Raw genomic sequence first — 16,202 nt, forward strand, 5'->3', positions numbered from 1 at the left:
CAAGACCAGATCCAGAGGGAGGGATAGTCCTCAAACAACGACTAAACCTGCCTCCTCTGTAATGACATGCTCTGGTCTTAACATCCACCCCACCCCCCCACAACAAAAGTAATCAAAAAGGAAAATAGAAAATTTTAAAAAGAACATTGCACGGCTCCGAGTCCTCCTGGCAGCCGGGGCAGCAGCAGCAACCATCCTTATGAGGCCTATCAGGCCCCGCCCTGGGCCAGGTGGTGAGTGGCAGGAGCGGGGCCCTCAGGCACTCATGCAGGGGAGTTGTTTCAAGAGGATTGATTTGCTGCACATTTTATTTATGGATGCTTATTTTATTCTAAGTTTTAATTATGGGTATTCGTCTTTGTGCAAATAGGTGGTACTCCACTTTGTGTTTTCCAGGTTATTCTGCCTACACAAGCATTCCAGTTTGCCTGATGGAAGGATCCACATTCTACTCTCCTCCTGAGCTGTTCTGGGGAGTTCCCTCCCAATGCCCTAGAGCCAAATTCCAGGGGTTCATGGGCGCATGGAGAGGGGGAGGAATGGGGGGCAGGCCCCTTTTTACAGCCAATGGGGCTGGTTAGGTGAATCCAGGCCACTATTTGTCCTCATTTGTCCACTGCTTAGAAACCAATCTGAGCATTCAGTGATCAATCTAGAAATAAAATAAGCCTGTTTTGAATGGCCATCTATCTTGGATGATCTAGCAGAGATTCCTGCATTGCAAGGGGTCTCCTGGCTCTGAGAGACAAGCAGGGAGGGTGGCTTCTGGCAAAAGGAGAGGGAGCCACTGGTGGCTCTAACTTATCCTGACTCACCTCTGCCTCTCGACCTTCCTCTCCCACTCGCCTCCTTCCTCTTCTGCCTCTGATTCTGCTCTGCATTCTGCCACAGAGTCTCCCAGCTCACTAAGCCCTGTAAGCCCTTCAGCTTCTGACACCTCATCTTCCCAGGCTTCTCCCTCTTCCCCCTCTGACCACACATCCTTCTTCTACCTCCACTCCTTTGGCTCTGAGCCGTCTTCCCTTCCTGGTTCCCCAGCTGCTTCCTCCCGCCTTTCCTCTGTGCCCAACAAGTCCATGACATTGCTCCATCCCTCGGCCACTGTCCCCACAAGGCAGCTTCCCCTGACCTGATCTGGTTCCACAGCCGCTGCTTCTCTTCTGCCCCCATGAAAAGACGGATCAGGAGGTCTTGCTGGCATCCTTCTGTCACCTGCAAAAGAAAAAAGGTAAGCAGGATGCCAGGAGTGCCTGCTTCTCTCACAGGTGAAACAGGGCATCTCTAACTGCAGATGGGCCTTTGAGAAAGCGTCACCCGCTGAGTGCATTTGGAGGTTTGTGCCCATTTCATGTTTGTTTGTGCAGAAATACATCTCTCCTCCTCTGGACCCTTGTTCCCAACTGTCTCCCCCCAAAACAAGATGAAAAGAACCCTCAGATGAGTTGGAAAACTACAGAACAAAACCAAATGGAGAAAAGCCTCCTTCCTCCTTACCCAGTGGCCTCTCTCTGGTGTCCAACGGAGGCCTCTCTGCCTCACAGGAATCCAGGTCCATTTCTGCAAAGAGATCCTTTCCCTGAAAAAGAAACAAGGATTCAAAACAGAGAATGGGGAGAAATACTATAAAGAGAATGACAAAGACTTGAAGGGTGTGAGATCTCATTCCATGGATGCTTTCCCAGAAAAAGGATGGGCCATCAGCAGACCATTATGGGATGTTCTCTGTCCTGTTTGGAGCCGCTTGGGAGTACCAGAGGAAAGTCTCTCTCACCTGCTTTCTCTCCTCTGCCTGACTCAGGAGGAAACCTTCGGCCAGGGCCACCGCCTGGGAACTGGTCTCCGCTCCGCATTTCCTCACCCAGCTCTCCATCTCCAGTGGAAGGACAGCCAGGAACTGCTCCAAGATCACCAGGTCCAGCATCTCAGCTTTCGTGTGCCTTTCCGGCTTCAGCCACTGGTGGCAAAACTGACAGAGCCGGCTGCAAACCTCTCGGGGTCCTTTGGCCTCCTGGCAGCAGAACTGCCTCAACTGCTGGCTCTGCACCTCTGAGCATAGAGTGTCCTCCTCACCCAGGATCTTCTGCACTGGGTTTTCCCAGAATCGCCCACTGCTCCCAGTTTGGCTGGCATGGCCTCTTCCTGTTTCAGGGCCAGCTGAGTCTTGCTCTTCCATTTGTGCTCTCAGGAAGCCTTTGAGAGATCGGAAGGAACCCTTTGGTCTTCTGCCAAGTTCTGCCCGTCTAAATGAGAAGCTGCAGCAAATCCTACAAAGCAAATATATTGTTCTGTTACAGAATTTGTAGGACAGGGGGGGAAATGGTTCCCTGAGCAAGCATGGATGAGTCTTGCTGGGAACCAGGGCTGGACTGCACCAGATGCCAGACCCTGAGCTATCTTTTTAAAACGAAAGAGGAAGAGGAGAAGAAACAAGTCTCTAGCCTTCTAGCAATGCAAAATGTGGAGGCAACTGAAAGGATTTCTGTGAGATTAATCAACCTGGTTTCTCCATCCTTCCAGTCAATTGATGACGAGTCGTTTCTATCTTGTGAAAAATGGATGCTTGGTTCTAGTGGGGGTCCTCAGGAGTTACTCCCCACCCCCACTCCGCTGCTTCTGTCTCCTTTTCTTGCACTTGGACTCTCTGCCACTCTCAGAATAGACTTCTGGGGCGGGGACCCTTTTTCTTTGCTCTGAGGGCCAGGTATGTATCTGATCAACCCCCTAAGGGCCAAGTGGGCAGGGCCAAAGACATCTCCCTTGAAATTTAGGAGGGTAATTTTTTATTATATTATTATTATTATTATTATTATTATTATTATTATTACTATTATTATTATTATTAACACACACACACAGCCATTGAGGCCAAGGTCCCTGGAGGCTCAGTGAGTAGCAGCGCCCATTTCCGGCTTCTTTGCCAGCAACAATCCCTTTGGGACAGCGAGGATGTGGTCCTGGGGTGCCATGCTCTGGGTGCGAGGGGATTGCTGCAGTGGCCTCCGTGGGGAGCTGCCCTTGGAGATGACTGGGAAACTGGTCAGCAATGCAGCCAGACTATTGACTGGGATCCCTCTCTTTGTTACTGGCCTTTCTCTCCCACCTTTCCTTTCTTCCTTCCTCCACGTGTTTTCTTTTGGGGGGGGCAGCGGGCTAGTCCACCTCCTCCTCCAGCTTTGGAAAACCATTTGCACATGTTTCCTCTGTTGTGCAATGAGGCTGAGCGATGTCACACAGAGTTAAAGTCCCAGGGACTCCTTTGTTTAAAGAAGGGAGTTTTTTTCAGAAAGGGGGCGGTGGAGGGCCAGAGGAGTTTGGGATCCTCTGATCTCCAGGAAGGAGAGCGTGGCAGACCTGGCCCCTCCCTGATCAGGCCCCCCAGGCACCCTCCCCTGCTGCAGCCCTGGGGAACCCCCCCATCTCCCCCCTGCATCCTCTGGGGGGAGAGAGAGAAGACTCACCAGATCCCAGGAGGGGACAGCGAGGCAGCCCTTGCAAGAGAGACCCCAAAGCAAGGAAAGGACTGGGGAGGGAGGGGCCTTGGCTCTGGAGGACCAGCCCCCCCTTGTTTCCTGGCCTCTCTAGGAAGGCAGCTCACTTCCCTTTAACCCTTCCCAAGCCGAGTCCCTCCAGCTCAGCCCTCTCTCCCTTGGCCGAACCTCAGATTCTTATTATTTTTTATGGATTTAGGGGGGCAGCTGCCCCTATGGCTACGCCCATGCCCAGATATCCTTTTGGGGGTGAGGCTCCTGGCTGTAAACTGGGCATCTCCCTCCCTTGGCCAGAAACCAGAGGAAGAGCTTGCAGGGAAAAGGGCTTTGCAGGAGGCAAGGAAGCTCCTCCTGGAATTCCGGAGTGGAGAGATAGGAGGGGATCCCAGGGTCATCTAGTCCAACCCCCAGCTATGCAGGAATCTCAGCTGAAGCACCCATGGCGGATGGCCGTCCGATCTCTGCTGAGAAACCTCCAAGGAAGGAGAGTCCCCCACCTCCCAAGGGAGACCTTTCCCCTGCCCAACTGCTCTTAGATGTCCCTCAAGGCAGCGGGTCCTGAGTTCTAGCCCTGCTGAAACAATCACACTGGCTACCAAGGAGGAACCAAGTAAATTTCAAAATAAATCCTATTCTCATCATAAATGAGTAATGCTTTCTCACGCATGCTTTTTATGCTAATAAAATGCTTAATTGCTAATTCAATGGACTGAAAATGGATTGTTGTTATTTTTATGTTTAGGGAAGTTTTAATATTTGATGGACTATTGTATTTTAATATTTTGTTGGATGCCGCCCAGAGTGGCTGGGGAAACCCAGCCAGATGGGTGGGGTATAAATATATTATTATTATTATTATTATTATTATTATTATTATTATTATTTAAATTGACCAGGTGAGTTTTCTCCTTTTGAAAGAGGAAGGTGGAATCTCCATGGCTGCTGATAGCATAACGTTGAAAGACTAGGGAAATACGGGGAGCCCTAGAGCATCTGCTTGGAATGCAGAATGTCCCCATCAGTGTAGACCAGGGGTCCACAAACTATGTCCCATGGGCCGAATCCAGCCTGTCAGGGTCGTGAATCTGGCCTGCACGTCCATTTCAGAACCCGCCAAGTGTCCGAGGCTGAAAGCATCTCGCCACCTGCTCAGTCAGTCCCCACGCCTCGCTGAGGTAAATGCCACAGGCATGATGGTGGCTCTACCAATGAAAGGCCAGGGGTTTCGCCCGGGGACGGGGAAGTGTTGCCTTTTGGCTTGAAGAGAGGAGTTGAGGTTCCTTACGTATACTTTAAAGGTGGGAAAAAGAGGTATAGTCCCATTTCTGTGAGTGGAGCAGAGGTCTTTCCACTCCTGTGATTTACATGCTCTGAAAGTTGGGATCTGTTTTGATATTTAAATTTTAAAAGGGTGGAGTGGAACCGGAGATTGACCATCTCCTTAGCCTGGGGAGCCACATCCTTAGCCTGGGGAGCCAGGATTAGCCCCCAAGGCCTGGGATGTCCCTCCTCCCCTGCAGTAGGACTTGGAATCCAGGAGAAAACTCTTGGAATACCCTTGCCAGGTGCTCAGGGACGGAGTCACCTGTCCCCATGTCCTTCTCTTTGCAGATGTGCTGCAAACTGTGTTAAAATGTGACATCAAGCTTTATTTGCAGCGGAAAATAACAAAGAAACATGGCGTGAGCTGTCTTCCACAGCCGTCTCCTCCTCGGTCAGAGTAAAAGAAAACAAAGGATGGAAGTGATTTACAGACTGACTTCCTTTCTTACACAGACAGTACAGAAGGTGTAAACATGGATATCATGGTACACTAGCAATGGGAGAATGAAATACTGACAGTTTGCCCACCAAGTTGGTCCAAGACTAAAGCTGGCATCCCTCATGGCCCAGGAGTGCCAGGGACTCCGTGGTGGGGGCAGTGGGGGCCGCTTTGGCCCAGATTGGCCCCTGACTCTGAGGCAACTTTCCTCCCGCAGGACCGCCGATGTTACGCCCTTTGGGAAAGTGGGGAGGAACAGAAACCAGTGGCCAACAGCATCTCTACTCAGCTGGCCTTTGCCCAAAGGTTCCCCCATCTCGGAGCAAGTAGCTCTCCCTCGTGGATTCAGTCCTTTCATCACTTCCATCTCCCCAAGAGGCTCCCAAGGCTACTCATCCTCTGCAGTTGAGAACAGACCTAACTGAAAAGAACGGCTTCCTCTTCTGGTGACACCAGAGAATTCTAGAAGACATTCACCCTTTCCATAGCATTATGGATGCACGATTCCCACAGACAAGTTTCTTGGCAAGACAAGGGCCTTTCCTGGCCATAGAGTGTCCTCCTCAGCATCCCCAACGAAGGAGCTGGGTTGCAAGAGCTGCAGCTAATGGGGGGCTGTCCTCCCCCCCTCCCATCTCACCTGGCTGCTAGGCAGGAAAGCAAGACCCAGAGAGAGTTGTGGGAAACATCACATGTTAAAAGGGCATTAAATGTATTTTTTAAAATTATTTATTAATGTTCTTATGTCACATCGGTAAACATGATCATGTTACATCACAAGGCTTATTTTACTATAATTTTCAACATGTATACAAAGTTTATATGCTAAAAGAAAAAGAAAACAAGGACAAAAAATTATTCCAAAATCATAAATGTACCAACACTTGGGACTTCCTGTCTATCCGGTTCTATATTCCTTTATCATAAATGAATGTACTCTTATTATTGTATATGTCTTTACATTTTATCTAATACATTCCTATATCAATATGTACTCTTGGTCTTATTTCTCAACTCAGTCTCTTTCCAACGTCAATTGAATGATAGCATAGATAGCGAACCTTTACTGTATTTTTGAACATATCTCTATCCCACTTTTAAATGATTTTTTGTTTTAAATTGCCTCTCAGGCTATTTGTCAACTTCACCATTTCAGCAAATTCTTGTAGCTTGTTATGCCAGTTCGAGCTGTGGCCGTTGCATATAAAAATACTTCTCTAAAGGCATTTGGGATATCTCTGCCAACAATACTGAACAGAAAGGTTATTCCAAACATTTGTTTTAACTCATCATTAATTCAGGCCCATAACACTTTTATCTTCATACACATCAATTAGCCAAAGCCTGGATTCTAAAGCTGTATAATGGTTCTTCGCACCTGTGTATGGATTCTTTAATGGGAAGTAAGATTGGAGCTATCAGTGAAGCTCTTTCCACATTCCACACACCAATAGGGTTTCACCCCTGTATGAATCCTTTGATGGTAAGTGGGACTGTGGCTGTGACTGAAGCTCTTTCCACATTCCACACACTGATAGGGTTTCTGCCCTGTATGAATCCTTTGATGGGAGGTGAGGGAAGAGCTATCAGTAAAGTCCTTTCCACATTTTACACACTGAAAGAGTTTCTACCCTGTATGAATTCTTTGATGGGAGGTGAGATTGTGGCTGTTTCTGAAGCTCTTTCCACATTCCGCACACTGATAGGGTTTCTCCCCTGTATGAATTCTATGATGGGAAGTGAGATGGGAGCTCTGGCTGAAGCTCTTTCCACATTCCACACACTGATAGGGTTTCGTCCCTGTATGAATTCTTTGATGGGTAGTGAGATTATTGCTGTTACTAAAGCTCTTTCCACATTCCACGCACTGATAGGGTTTCTCCCCTGTATGAATCCTTTGATGGGAAGTGAGATTGCGGCGGTCTGTGAAGCTCTTTCCACATTCAAAGCACTGATATGGTTTCTCTCCTGTATGAATTCTTTGATGGGAAGTGAGAGAGGAGTTATCAGTGAAGCTCTTTCCACATTCCACACACTGATAGGGTTTTTCCCCTGTATGAATTCTTTGATGGGAAGTGAGAGAGGAGCTGTGACTGAAGCTCTTTCCACATTCCACACACTGATAGGGTTTCTCCCCTGTATGAATTCTTTGATGGGAAGTGAGATTATGACTGTGACTGAAGCTCTTTCCACATTTCACACACTGATAGGGTTTCTCCCCTTTATGAATTCTATGGTGGGAAGTGAGAGAGGAGCTATTAGTGAAGCTCTTTCCACATTCAAAGCACTGATATGGTTTCTCTCCTGTATGAATTCTTTGATGGGAAGTGAGAGAGGAGCTATCAGTGAAGCTCTTTCCACATTCCACACACTGATAGGGTTTCTCCCCTGTATGAATTCTTTGATGGGAAGTGAGATTCTGACTGTGACTGAAGCTCTTTCCACATTCCACACACTGATAGGGTTTCTCCCCTGTATGAATCCTTTGATGGGAGGTGAGAGAGGAGCTATTAGTGAAGCTCTTTCCACATTTCACACACTGAAAGGGTTTCTCCCCTGTATGAATTCGCTTATGGGAAATGAGATTCGGGCTGTGACTGAAGCTCTTTCCACATTCAAAACAATGATAGGGTTTTTCCCCTGAATGAATTCTTTGATGGGAAGTGAGATTGTGGCTGTGACTGAAGCTCTTTCCACATTCCACACACTGATAGGGTTTATCCCCTGTATGAATTCTTTGATGGGAAGTAAGACTGTCCTTATTACTGAAGCTCTTTCCACATTCCACACACTGATAAGGTTTCTCCCCTGTATGAATTTTTTGATGGGAAGTGAGAGAGGAGTTCTGACTGAAGCTCTTTCCACATTGCACACACTGATAGGGTTTCTCCCCTGTATGAATCCTTTGATGGGAAGTGAGAGAGGAGCTATCAGTGAAGCTCTTTCCACATTCCACACACTGATAGGGTTTCTCCCCTGTATGAATTCTTTGATGGGAAGTGAGATTCTGTCTCTGACTGAAGCTCTTTCCACATTCAAAGCAATGATAGGGTTTCTCCCCTGAATGAATTCTTTGATGGGAAGTGAGAGAGGAGCTCTGGCTGAAGCTCTTTCCGCATTCCACACACTGATAGGGTTTCTCCCCTCTATGAATCCTTTGATGGGGAGTGAGAGAGGAGCTATCAGTGAAGCTCTTTCCACATTCCACACACTGATAGGGTTTCTCCCCTGTATGAATTCTTTGATGGGAAGTGAGATTCTGTCTCTGACCGAAGCTCTTTCCACATTCAAAGCAATGATAGGGTTTCTCCCCTGTATGAATTCTATGATGAGAAGTGAGGTGGGAGATCTGGCTGAAGCTCTTTTCACATTCCACACACTGATAGGGTTTCTCCCCTCTATGAATTCTTTGATGGGAAGTGAGATTCTGTCTGTGACTGAAGCTCTTTCCACATTCCACACACTGATAGGGTTTTGCCCCTGTATGAATTCTTTGATGAGAAGTGAGAGAGGATCCCTGACTGAAGCTCTTTTCACATTCCACACACTGATAGGGTTTCTCCCCTCTATGAATTCTTTGATGGGAAGTGAGATTCTGTCTGTGACTGAAGCTCTTTCCACATTCCACACACTGATAGGGTTTCATCCCTGTATGAATTCTTTGATGGGAAATAAGGTTGATGCTCCGACTGAAGCTCTTTCCACATTCCACACACTGATAGGGTTTCTTTCCAATAAGATTTTGTGGAAGGGAAGTGGAATGGGAGTTCTGTTTGCAGCTTTCTCCACACTCCAAATTTTTATCTGGCTTCTCCTCTCTGGGGACTTTATCGTGGTCACCTTTGTTCTCGATTTCCGATTCATCACAATCTGCAATGAAGACAAAATCAGAGCCTCAGGAATAAATGGAGAAGAACTGAAGGGAGTTGTGACACGTGACAAAGACACATGAGAGCAGAAGCAGCAAAGCAGGCTGTGAAGTGCTGGGACTGCACAATCATTTGGGCCGACTCAAGTTATTCAGGCCTAACTGCTAACTGTTGAGTCACTCTGACATGTGACTTAGCAGCCATTTTTTCTCTGTGTTCTATGTAAGATTTCAGTCAGAGTCAGTATGCCTCAGTTGTTAGGAACAGAGTCAGTATGTAATCTCAGTCAAACTGTTTGGAACCATGTTGTTTATGAAGAAGTTTATTTTCACTAAGTAAAGCTCCTATTCTTTCACTTAAAAACTCTGCATTATTAATTTACGCTGAGCGTCAGGTTATGGGCCTTGTGTTTTAAGGATGGCAAATTGCTAAAGCTGGAGAATCAGGGTACTGTCGCTGAGGACCTCAAAGGGACTGAAGGTCCAGTGGTGAGACCGTGTACGAAAGAAGCGGACTCGATGCAGCAAGAGCAGAAGCCATGCCAGCTCAGTAACCTACGCAGTTTATTAGTCTTGGCAACACTGCCCAGATGGAATGTCTGAATGTCTGAATGTCTTTGTTGGCTCTAGAGGAACCACAGGTCCTGCACATTGCAGATTTGTACTCTGCCAAACAATATTGGGATCATCTACGTCAGATACACCTGTCTGACAGTGCTTGTTCAATAATTGGACTAACTGCGGGAGGTAGTGGAAGACAGGAGTGCCTGGCGTGCTCTGGCCTATGGAGTCACGAAGAGTTGGACATGACTAAATGACTAAACAACAACAACAACAACAGGAGACTGTACAGAACTGTGCTATCTGAAGGTGGATGTTTAGTCACACACCTCCAGACTTTGCACATTATTCCTCTAGTTGCAAAGGAGAGGTAAAAGATTTCTAGACCTGGATCAAATCTATATCCTGCTATCCAGTCTCCCACCAACCTTTAATATTGTGATAGCCTCTCTTGAAAGCATGAGGCAAGAAGATTTATCGATGACGTATGTAACAACCTGTCTACAGGAGGAATCTGAAAAGCGCGTGTGTCAGGGGTTCAGGAGCAGAGGCACAGGGAGGAGAGGAGATGGAGAGCGAGGGGGAGGAATCCGAGGGGAGCGTAGGAGAAGAGGACAGTGGACCGAGGGATTCCACGAGCCTCTCCAGCGAATCAGAAGATTCACAGAAGGGGGCGCCAGTGGCCAGGGTAGGGGGTTCCCAAGGGGAACGACCCAGGAGCAAGGGGGGAGCAGAGACTCCCAGAGCAGTAGTTGGAAATCAGGACCAACTTCCCCACCAGAGCAGAGTGGGGGGGAAGAGTCCCAAGGATCGGGGCCAGTGCATTCCCCACCAGGGAGAGAAGATAAGGCAGGGCTGACCACACCTCCATCAGGGAGTCAGACAACGGAGGAGAGGTCAGATCCGGCCAGTATCCCGGAAGAAGGAAGCAGTGACAGAAGCAGTGTAACGGTCAGGAGGAAGGTCACTGGGTTGGCGCAAGAGGCAAGTTCAAATGTATAGGAGCACGGGACAGCAGAGAGTGAGGATTGGGAACCGGGTCCTAAAGCCCGCCGGAGGGAGGGGGAGGAGCTAAGCGACTCAGCGTCGGAAGAGTCCAGAAAGGGCAATGCCCCAGCGGGCAGGAGGACCCAGAGGAGGAGAGAGCAGCGTAAAAGGTGGAGCAGAGCTAGGATCTTAAACTGGTGTCATAGGGGAGGAGACTCAGACGGTACTTTGCCGGTCTAGGCTTTAAGACGTAGAGCTGCGCGCTACGGCTTTGAAATGGAAACTGAACCTCAATAAAGACTTTTGTACATAACTACAGCCTAGCGTTGGTCCTCTGTGAGCTGGGACCTAGAGGCAGCTCTGACAGCGTGAGAAGGCAGACTGGTGGAGTTTGAGTCGCCCTGCTAACCAGAGACCCAGATTCTCAGGAGGAAATGGGACCGAAGAACGCTCCACAGATCGTGCCATGTTGGCAAAGAAATGCTATCGGTGTGGCAAGCTCGGGCACATGAAGAAAATTTGTCGTGTGAAAATCCCAGGAAAAGTGAGTGATCTATGTGAGACAGAAAAGTGGATGCATTTTGTCTCGGCCACCGCAAGAAAATATTTTTTTTTCCAGAAGGCTACATTTTGGACTGGCTCTGCCAGAATCATAATGAACAACCCTGACTGCTTTACAACACTCAGCAAATTGCCAAAAGACAAGGACAGCATTTGTCTTGCTGATGGGCGGCATTGCCCAATCTCAGGTATAGGTACATGCTATTTGCCATGCCTAGTTGCAGAATTGAGGGATGTATTGTTTGTTGAAGAACTAGAATTTTCTTTATTGTCAATTTCATGCCTTACAAATGTTGGTTTTGAATTTATTTTTGAGGGTGATGAGTGTTTTATTAAGAAGCAGGGCAAGGTAATTGCTTCTACAAAAATGGTAGATGGCTTGTATTCTTTACAGCATTCTCCGCCCAGTGATGGGGTCAGAGAGAGACCTAAAGCTGGAAAAAAGGATGTGTTAATAACTGAACTATGTCAGCAAAACTCTAATTGCCCCCATAAAAAATGGATCCATGCTTTGCATAGAAAAATGGGCCATGCAAGTTTCAAATAACGGGAGAACATGCAAAAAATATGTAAAGATTTATATGTTAACCAGTGCAGCACATACCTTGATTGTGCTATTTGCAAGCAAGCAAAATCAAAGTTTCAACCAATAACAGGTAAAAGTGATAGAATTTCTATACATGCTTTGCAACTTGTTCATTCTGACTTAATTGGTCATTTTCCAGAGAGTGAGGGAGGATCTATATACGGTGGTGCCCCGCAAGACGAACGCCTCGCAAGACGGAAAACCCGCTAGACGAAAGGGTTTTCCGTTTTGGAGGCGCTTCACAAAACCAATTTCCCTATGGGCTTGCTTTGCAAGACGAAATGTCTTGCGAGTTCCTGCGGGTTTCCCCCCCTTCCCCCCCCCCTTTTCCTAAGCCGCTAAGCCGCTTTTCAGCTGATCCACTGATAAGCCGCTTATCAGCTGATCCGCTAAAAGCCGCTAAACCGCTAATAGCGCTAATCCGCTAGGCTGTCAATGGGCTTGCTTCACAAGATGAAAAAACCGCTATACCAAGAGCCTCACGGAACGGATTAATTTCGTCTTGCGAGGCACCACTGTATTGCCTAATTATTGTGGATGATAAAACAAGGTATTCATGGCTATATCTATTGAGAAACAAATCAGAATGTGCTGATACTTTTAAGTCCTGGAAGGTATGGGCAGAAGGACGTTTTCAAAGGCCAGTTATTCAACTCCAAACCGACCGAGGAGGTGAATATTTAAGTAAACATTCTAGGCATGGCTTAAACGCCATGGAATAATGCATCGTCTTACATGTCCAAATAGTCCCTGGAAAAATGGAGTTGCAGAGAGACGTGTAGGAATCATACAGATGAGGAGATTTCACCCCTCCCATATCCAAGAATCTGCAGATGTTCTCTGCTGATTCTCCAGAGAGGAGGGGCGGTTTTCTCCTCTCTACTTATTCCGCTCCAGCACCACATCAAAGTGTCAGTCAGTGTCAGAGAGAGAGACTGAGTGTTAGAGATCGTGTGTACAGATAAGGTTGCTGCTAAGAGCAGCTGCAGACACTCAGTGCAGTGCAGCATTCATTTATGCTTAGACCTATTTAGCTCTGTATATAGTTGTGTATTATAGTTATAGTTATAGAATAAAGAAGATATTCTACAGAGCTGTTCTCCGAGTCATTTATATGCTCTGCTAGACTCTGCTGTGTGACGACTATCTTCTTGTGGAAGTGAATCCGATGCTCACAACTCTAAGCTGTGAGTCCACAGCACTTTGACCTGTTCCTGTGCAGAAGGTGGTCTCTGGAAGTGCTACCCAGCTCGCCTAGCCCAGTCGGGGCTGAAGTGGATGAGTCCAGTTGGTGACACTGGCTCAAGGGCGATGCTGACAACAAATTGTAAAGGGCAGCTTGTTAACTGATGCTGGATTGCATCAAAATGATGCAAAGCTCTGGAGAGAAGCTCTCCTGATTGCAAATTTTCTAGTGAACCATACTTTCACTACTGCCACTGGTGATATTCCCTACAGAATGCTTTTTGGGAAGGAACCAGTTTACAGAGGTTGACACGTGGGGGGGAGTTGGGCTTTTGTTCATATCCCCAAGTCTCTGAGACGCAAAGGTGAGCCTAAAACCAGAAAGCTACGTTTCATTGGCTATCAGGGCTATTCTAGCAGGCATTATCGTTTTGCTTTGGGACGTGGCCGAGTAGTCATTTCACAAATTGCTGAATTTGCTGAACAGGATAGGTGGGAACAGGTGCATGCCAATCATAGTATTTTAATTCCTCTCTCAGTACAGCCACAGGAGCCTCTCAGGCAGCCAGCTGCTGAGGAAAGGCTAGAAAGTGGGGGAAAATTGCCCTCAGACACTGTCACTTTGGGAAGTGGCACAAGCAGTGAATCAGAGGAACAACAAAATGATGAACTGGAGGAGCAACAAGAGAAGGAAAGCCCAGTGGTTATTCCTAGGAGGTCCACATGGACTACCAAGGGTACCCCTCCAGATAAATTGACTTTTGGTGCAACAAAAGGGTGTCTATGTTAATTGTACAGAGCCGCAGGACTTTGCTCAAGTTCTGAAACTACCTTCTAAGGAACAAACCCAATGGTTTGACGCCATGAAAGAAGAATTGAGATCATTCAAAGAAAATAAGGTTTACACACTAGCCAAATTGCCACCAGGTGAAAAGTGAATTTCTAGCAGGTGGGTCTTTAAAAGGAAGATTCAGGTGTCTGGTGACACACGTTTTAAAGCTAGACTGGTAGCAAAAGGTTTTGCACAAAAACCAGAAATACACTATAATGAGCTTTTTGCGCCCACTGCCAAGGAAGAATCAGTGAGGCCTGGTTTGTCTGTTGCAGCTGACAAGAAATTGGAAGTGAGTCATTATGATATTACTTCTGCATATCTAAATGCTCCTCTGGACTAGATGATATACATGGGACAACCCCCAGGGTTTGAGGAGGAGAATGATTTGGTGTGGAAATTAGACAAAGCTGTCTATGGTCTTAAGCAAAGTGCTAAATGCTGGAATGATTGTATAAACACACAAATATTGGATTTAAAAGGAGTATTGCTGACCCTTGCTTGTATACAAAAGGATCAGTCAACAATTACATATTGGTTTTGATCTTTGTAGATGACTTGATGGTGGCAGGTAGTTCCACAGGTAAAATTCAAAAGATAGCAAATCAGTTGGAAAAACATTTCAAACTAAAAGACCTAGGACCAATAAGTCACTATTTAGGGGTCCAAATATGCAGAGAAGCAGATGGAAGTTTCTTAATATGCCAACAGCAAAAGATTAAAGGTCTGCTTGAACAGCTAGAAATGCAGGATTGTAATACTGTGCAAACCCTTATGACTGTAGATTTTCAAAAGACTGAAAGTGATGTTTTGTTTGATCAACCAGATTTATAGGTAAAGGTAAAGGTAAAGGTACTCCTGCCCATACGGTTGTGCGCTCATCTCATTCTAGAGGCCGGGATCCGGCGCCGTCCGCAGACACTTTCAGGTCACATGGCCAGTGTGACATTGCTGCTCTGGCGAGCCTGCACCAGAGCAGCACACGGAACGCCGTTTACCTTCCCGCTATAAAGCGATACCTATTTATCTACTTGCACTTAAAGGTGCTTTCAAACTGCTAGGTGGGCAGGAGCTGGGACTGAAAGATGGGAGCTCACCCTGCCGCGGGGATTCAAACCGCCGACCATACGATCGGCAAGTCCTAGGCACTGTGGTTTTACCCACAGCGCCACCCGCGTCCCTAACCAGATTTATACCAATCGGTAATAAGATCTCTTCTGTACCTGAGCCTGATATTTCATTTTGTGTAGGCATTCTAAGCAGAAAAGTAAGTAAGCCTAGTGTAAATTATTGGGCTGCTGTGAAGCAAATACTGAGATACCTGAAGGGTACACAGAGTAAGTGTATAAAATTATCTGCATCTAATTCAAGTGATTTGCAGGTGTTTGTGGACAGTGACTTCGCAAATTGTCCACCCATGAGAAAATCAACCAGCAGTCTAGTGGTCATGTTTAGAAATTCACAAATTGGTTGGAAATCCAAAAAGCAAGGTTTTGTTGCCACATCTACGTGTGAGGCAGAATTTTCTGCATTATCTGAAGCGTGTGACGTAGTCACATGGTACATCTAGGTATTAAATGATTTGGGATATGAAGTGCAACAGTCTGTGAGGATAATCAAGTTTGTATCACAATCGCTAATTCAGGGAACACTTCAGCACATGCAAAACACGTGGCCATCAAATTTTGCAATGTTAAAGACCATATACAACGTAATGTGATTAAGTTTGTTTATTGTCAATCACAGGATAATTTGTCTGATTTATTTACAAAATAAATAATGCTGTTCCCTAGGGTGCAGCATGTTGAATTGATTGCAAGGCTGAATTTTGTGTATGAATAATTTAATTTTTCATGTTTATACTTCTGCTCTCTAGGTCTTTGGGGGAGTGTCATGTGACAAAGACACATGACAGTAGAAGCAGCAAAGCAGACTGGGAAGTGCTGGGACTGCACAATCATTTGGGTCTACTAAAGTTATTCAGGCCTAACTGCTAACTGTTGAGTCACTCTGACATGTGACTTAGCAGCCATTTTCTCTCTGTGTCCTCTGTAAGATTTCAGTCAGAGTCTGTCTGCCTCAGTGGTGAGCAGAGTCAGTATGTAATCTCAGTCAAACTGTTTGGAACCATGTTTTTATGAAGAATTTTATTTTAACTCAGTAAAGCTCTTATTCTTTCACTTAAAAACCCTGCATTATTAATTTATGCTGCGCTTCAAGTTGGGTGTGTGTTCATTACCTGTGTTGCTTGTCGTTAACCAACATATTTATTATTACCGTATTTTTCGCCCTATAGGACGCACCGGCCCATAGGACGCACCTAGTTTACAGGGGGGGAAATCAAGGGGAAAAATATGATTTCCCCCCCGCAG

At 46.5% G+C, this 16,202-nt stretch overlaps 3 protein-coding genes across 6 annotated transcripts in view; all 3 read right to left on the reverse strand.

Annotated features, from left to right (window-relative positions):
• The window catches only part of LOC307215043 (zinc finger and SCAN domain-containing protein 31-like), a 55,016-nt gene extending 51,479 nt beyond the window's left edge, over positions 1-3,537 (reverse strand). The window contains exons 1-2 of the mRNA XM_079974198.1: positions 3,459-3,537; positions 1,772-2,264 (exon numbers count right to left, since the gene is read on the reverse strand). Of these exons, the coding sequence (XP_079830324.1) occupies positions 1,772-2,173 (402 nt within the window). The 5' untranslated portion in view covers positions 2,174-2,264; positions 3,459-3,537. The remainder of the gene's footprint in view (positions 1-1,771; positions 2,265-3,458) is intronic.
• Positions 1-16,202, reverse strand: part of LOC307214917 (uncharacterized protein) — a 59,216-nt gene that overhangs the window by 7,704 nt on the left and 35,310 nt on the right. The gene's annotated exons all lie outside the window — the stretch shown is intronic.
• LOC307214667 (uncharacterized protein) overlaps positions 5,946-16,202 on the reverse strand; it is a 92,274-nt gene continuing 82,017 nt past the window's right edge. For all 4 annotated transcript variants that reach the window (XM_079973496.1, XM_079973495.1, XM_079973497.1 and 1 more), the window contains one exon: positions 5,946-9,120. In XM_079973496.1, coding sequence (XP_079829622.1) covers positions 6,878-9,120 — 2,243 coding nt within the window. In that variant the 3' untranslated portion in view covers positions 5,946-6,877. The remainder of the gene's footprint in view (positions 9,121-16,202) is intronic.

Source organism: Podarcis cretensis, assembly GCF_951804945.1.
Source record: "Podarcis cretensis genome assembly, chromosome: 4".
Lineage (NCBI taxonomy): Eukaryota > Metazoa > Chordata > Lepidosauria > Squamata > Lacertidae > Podarcis > Podarcis cretensis.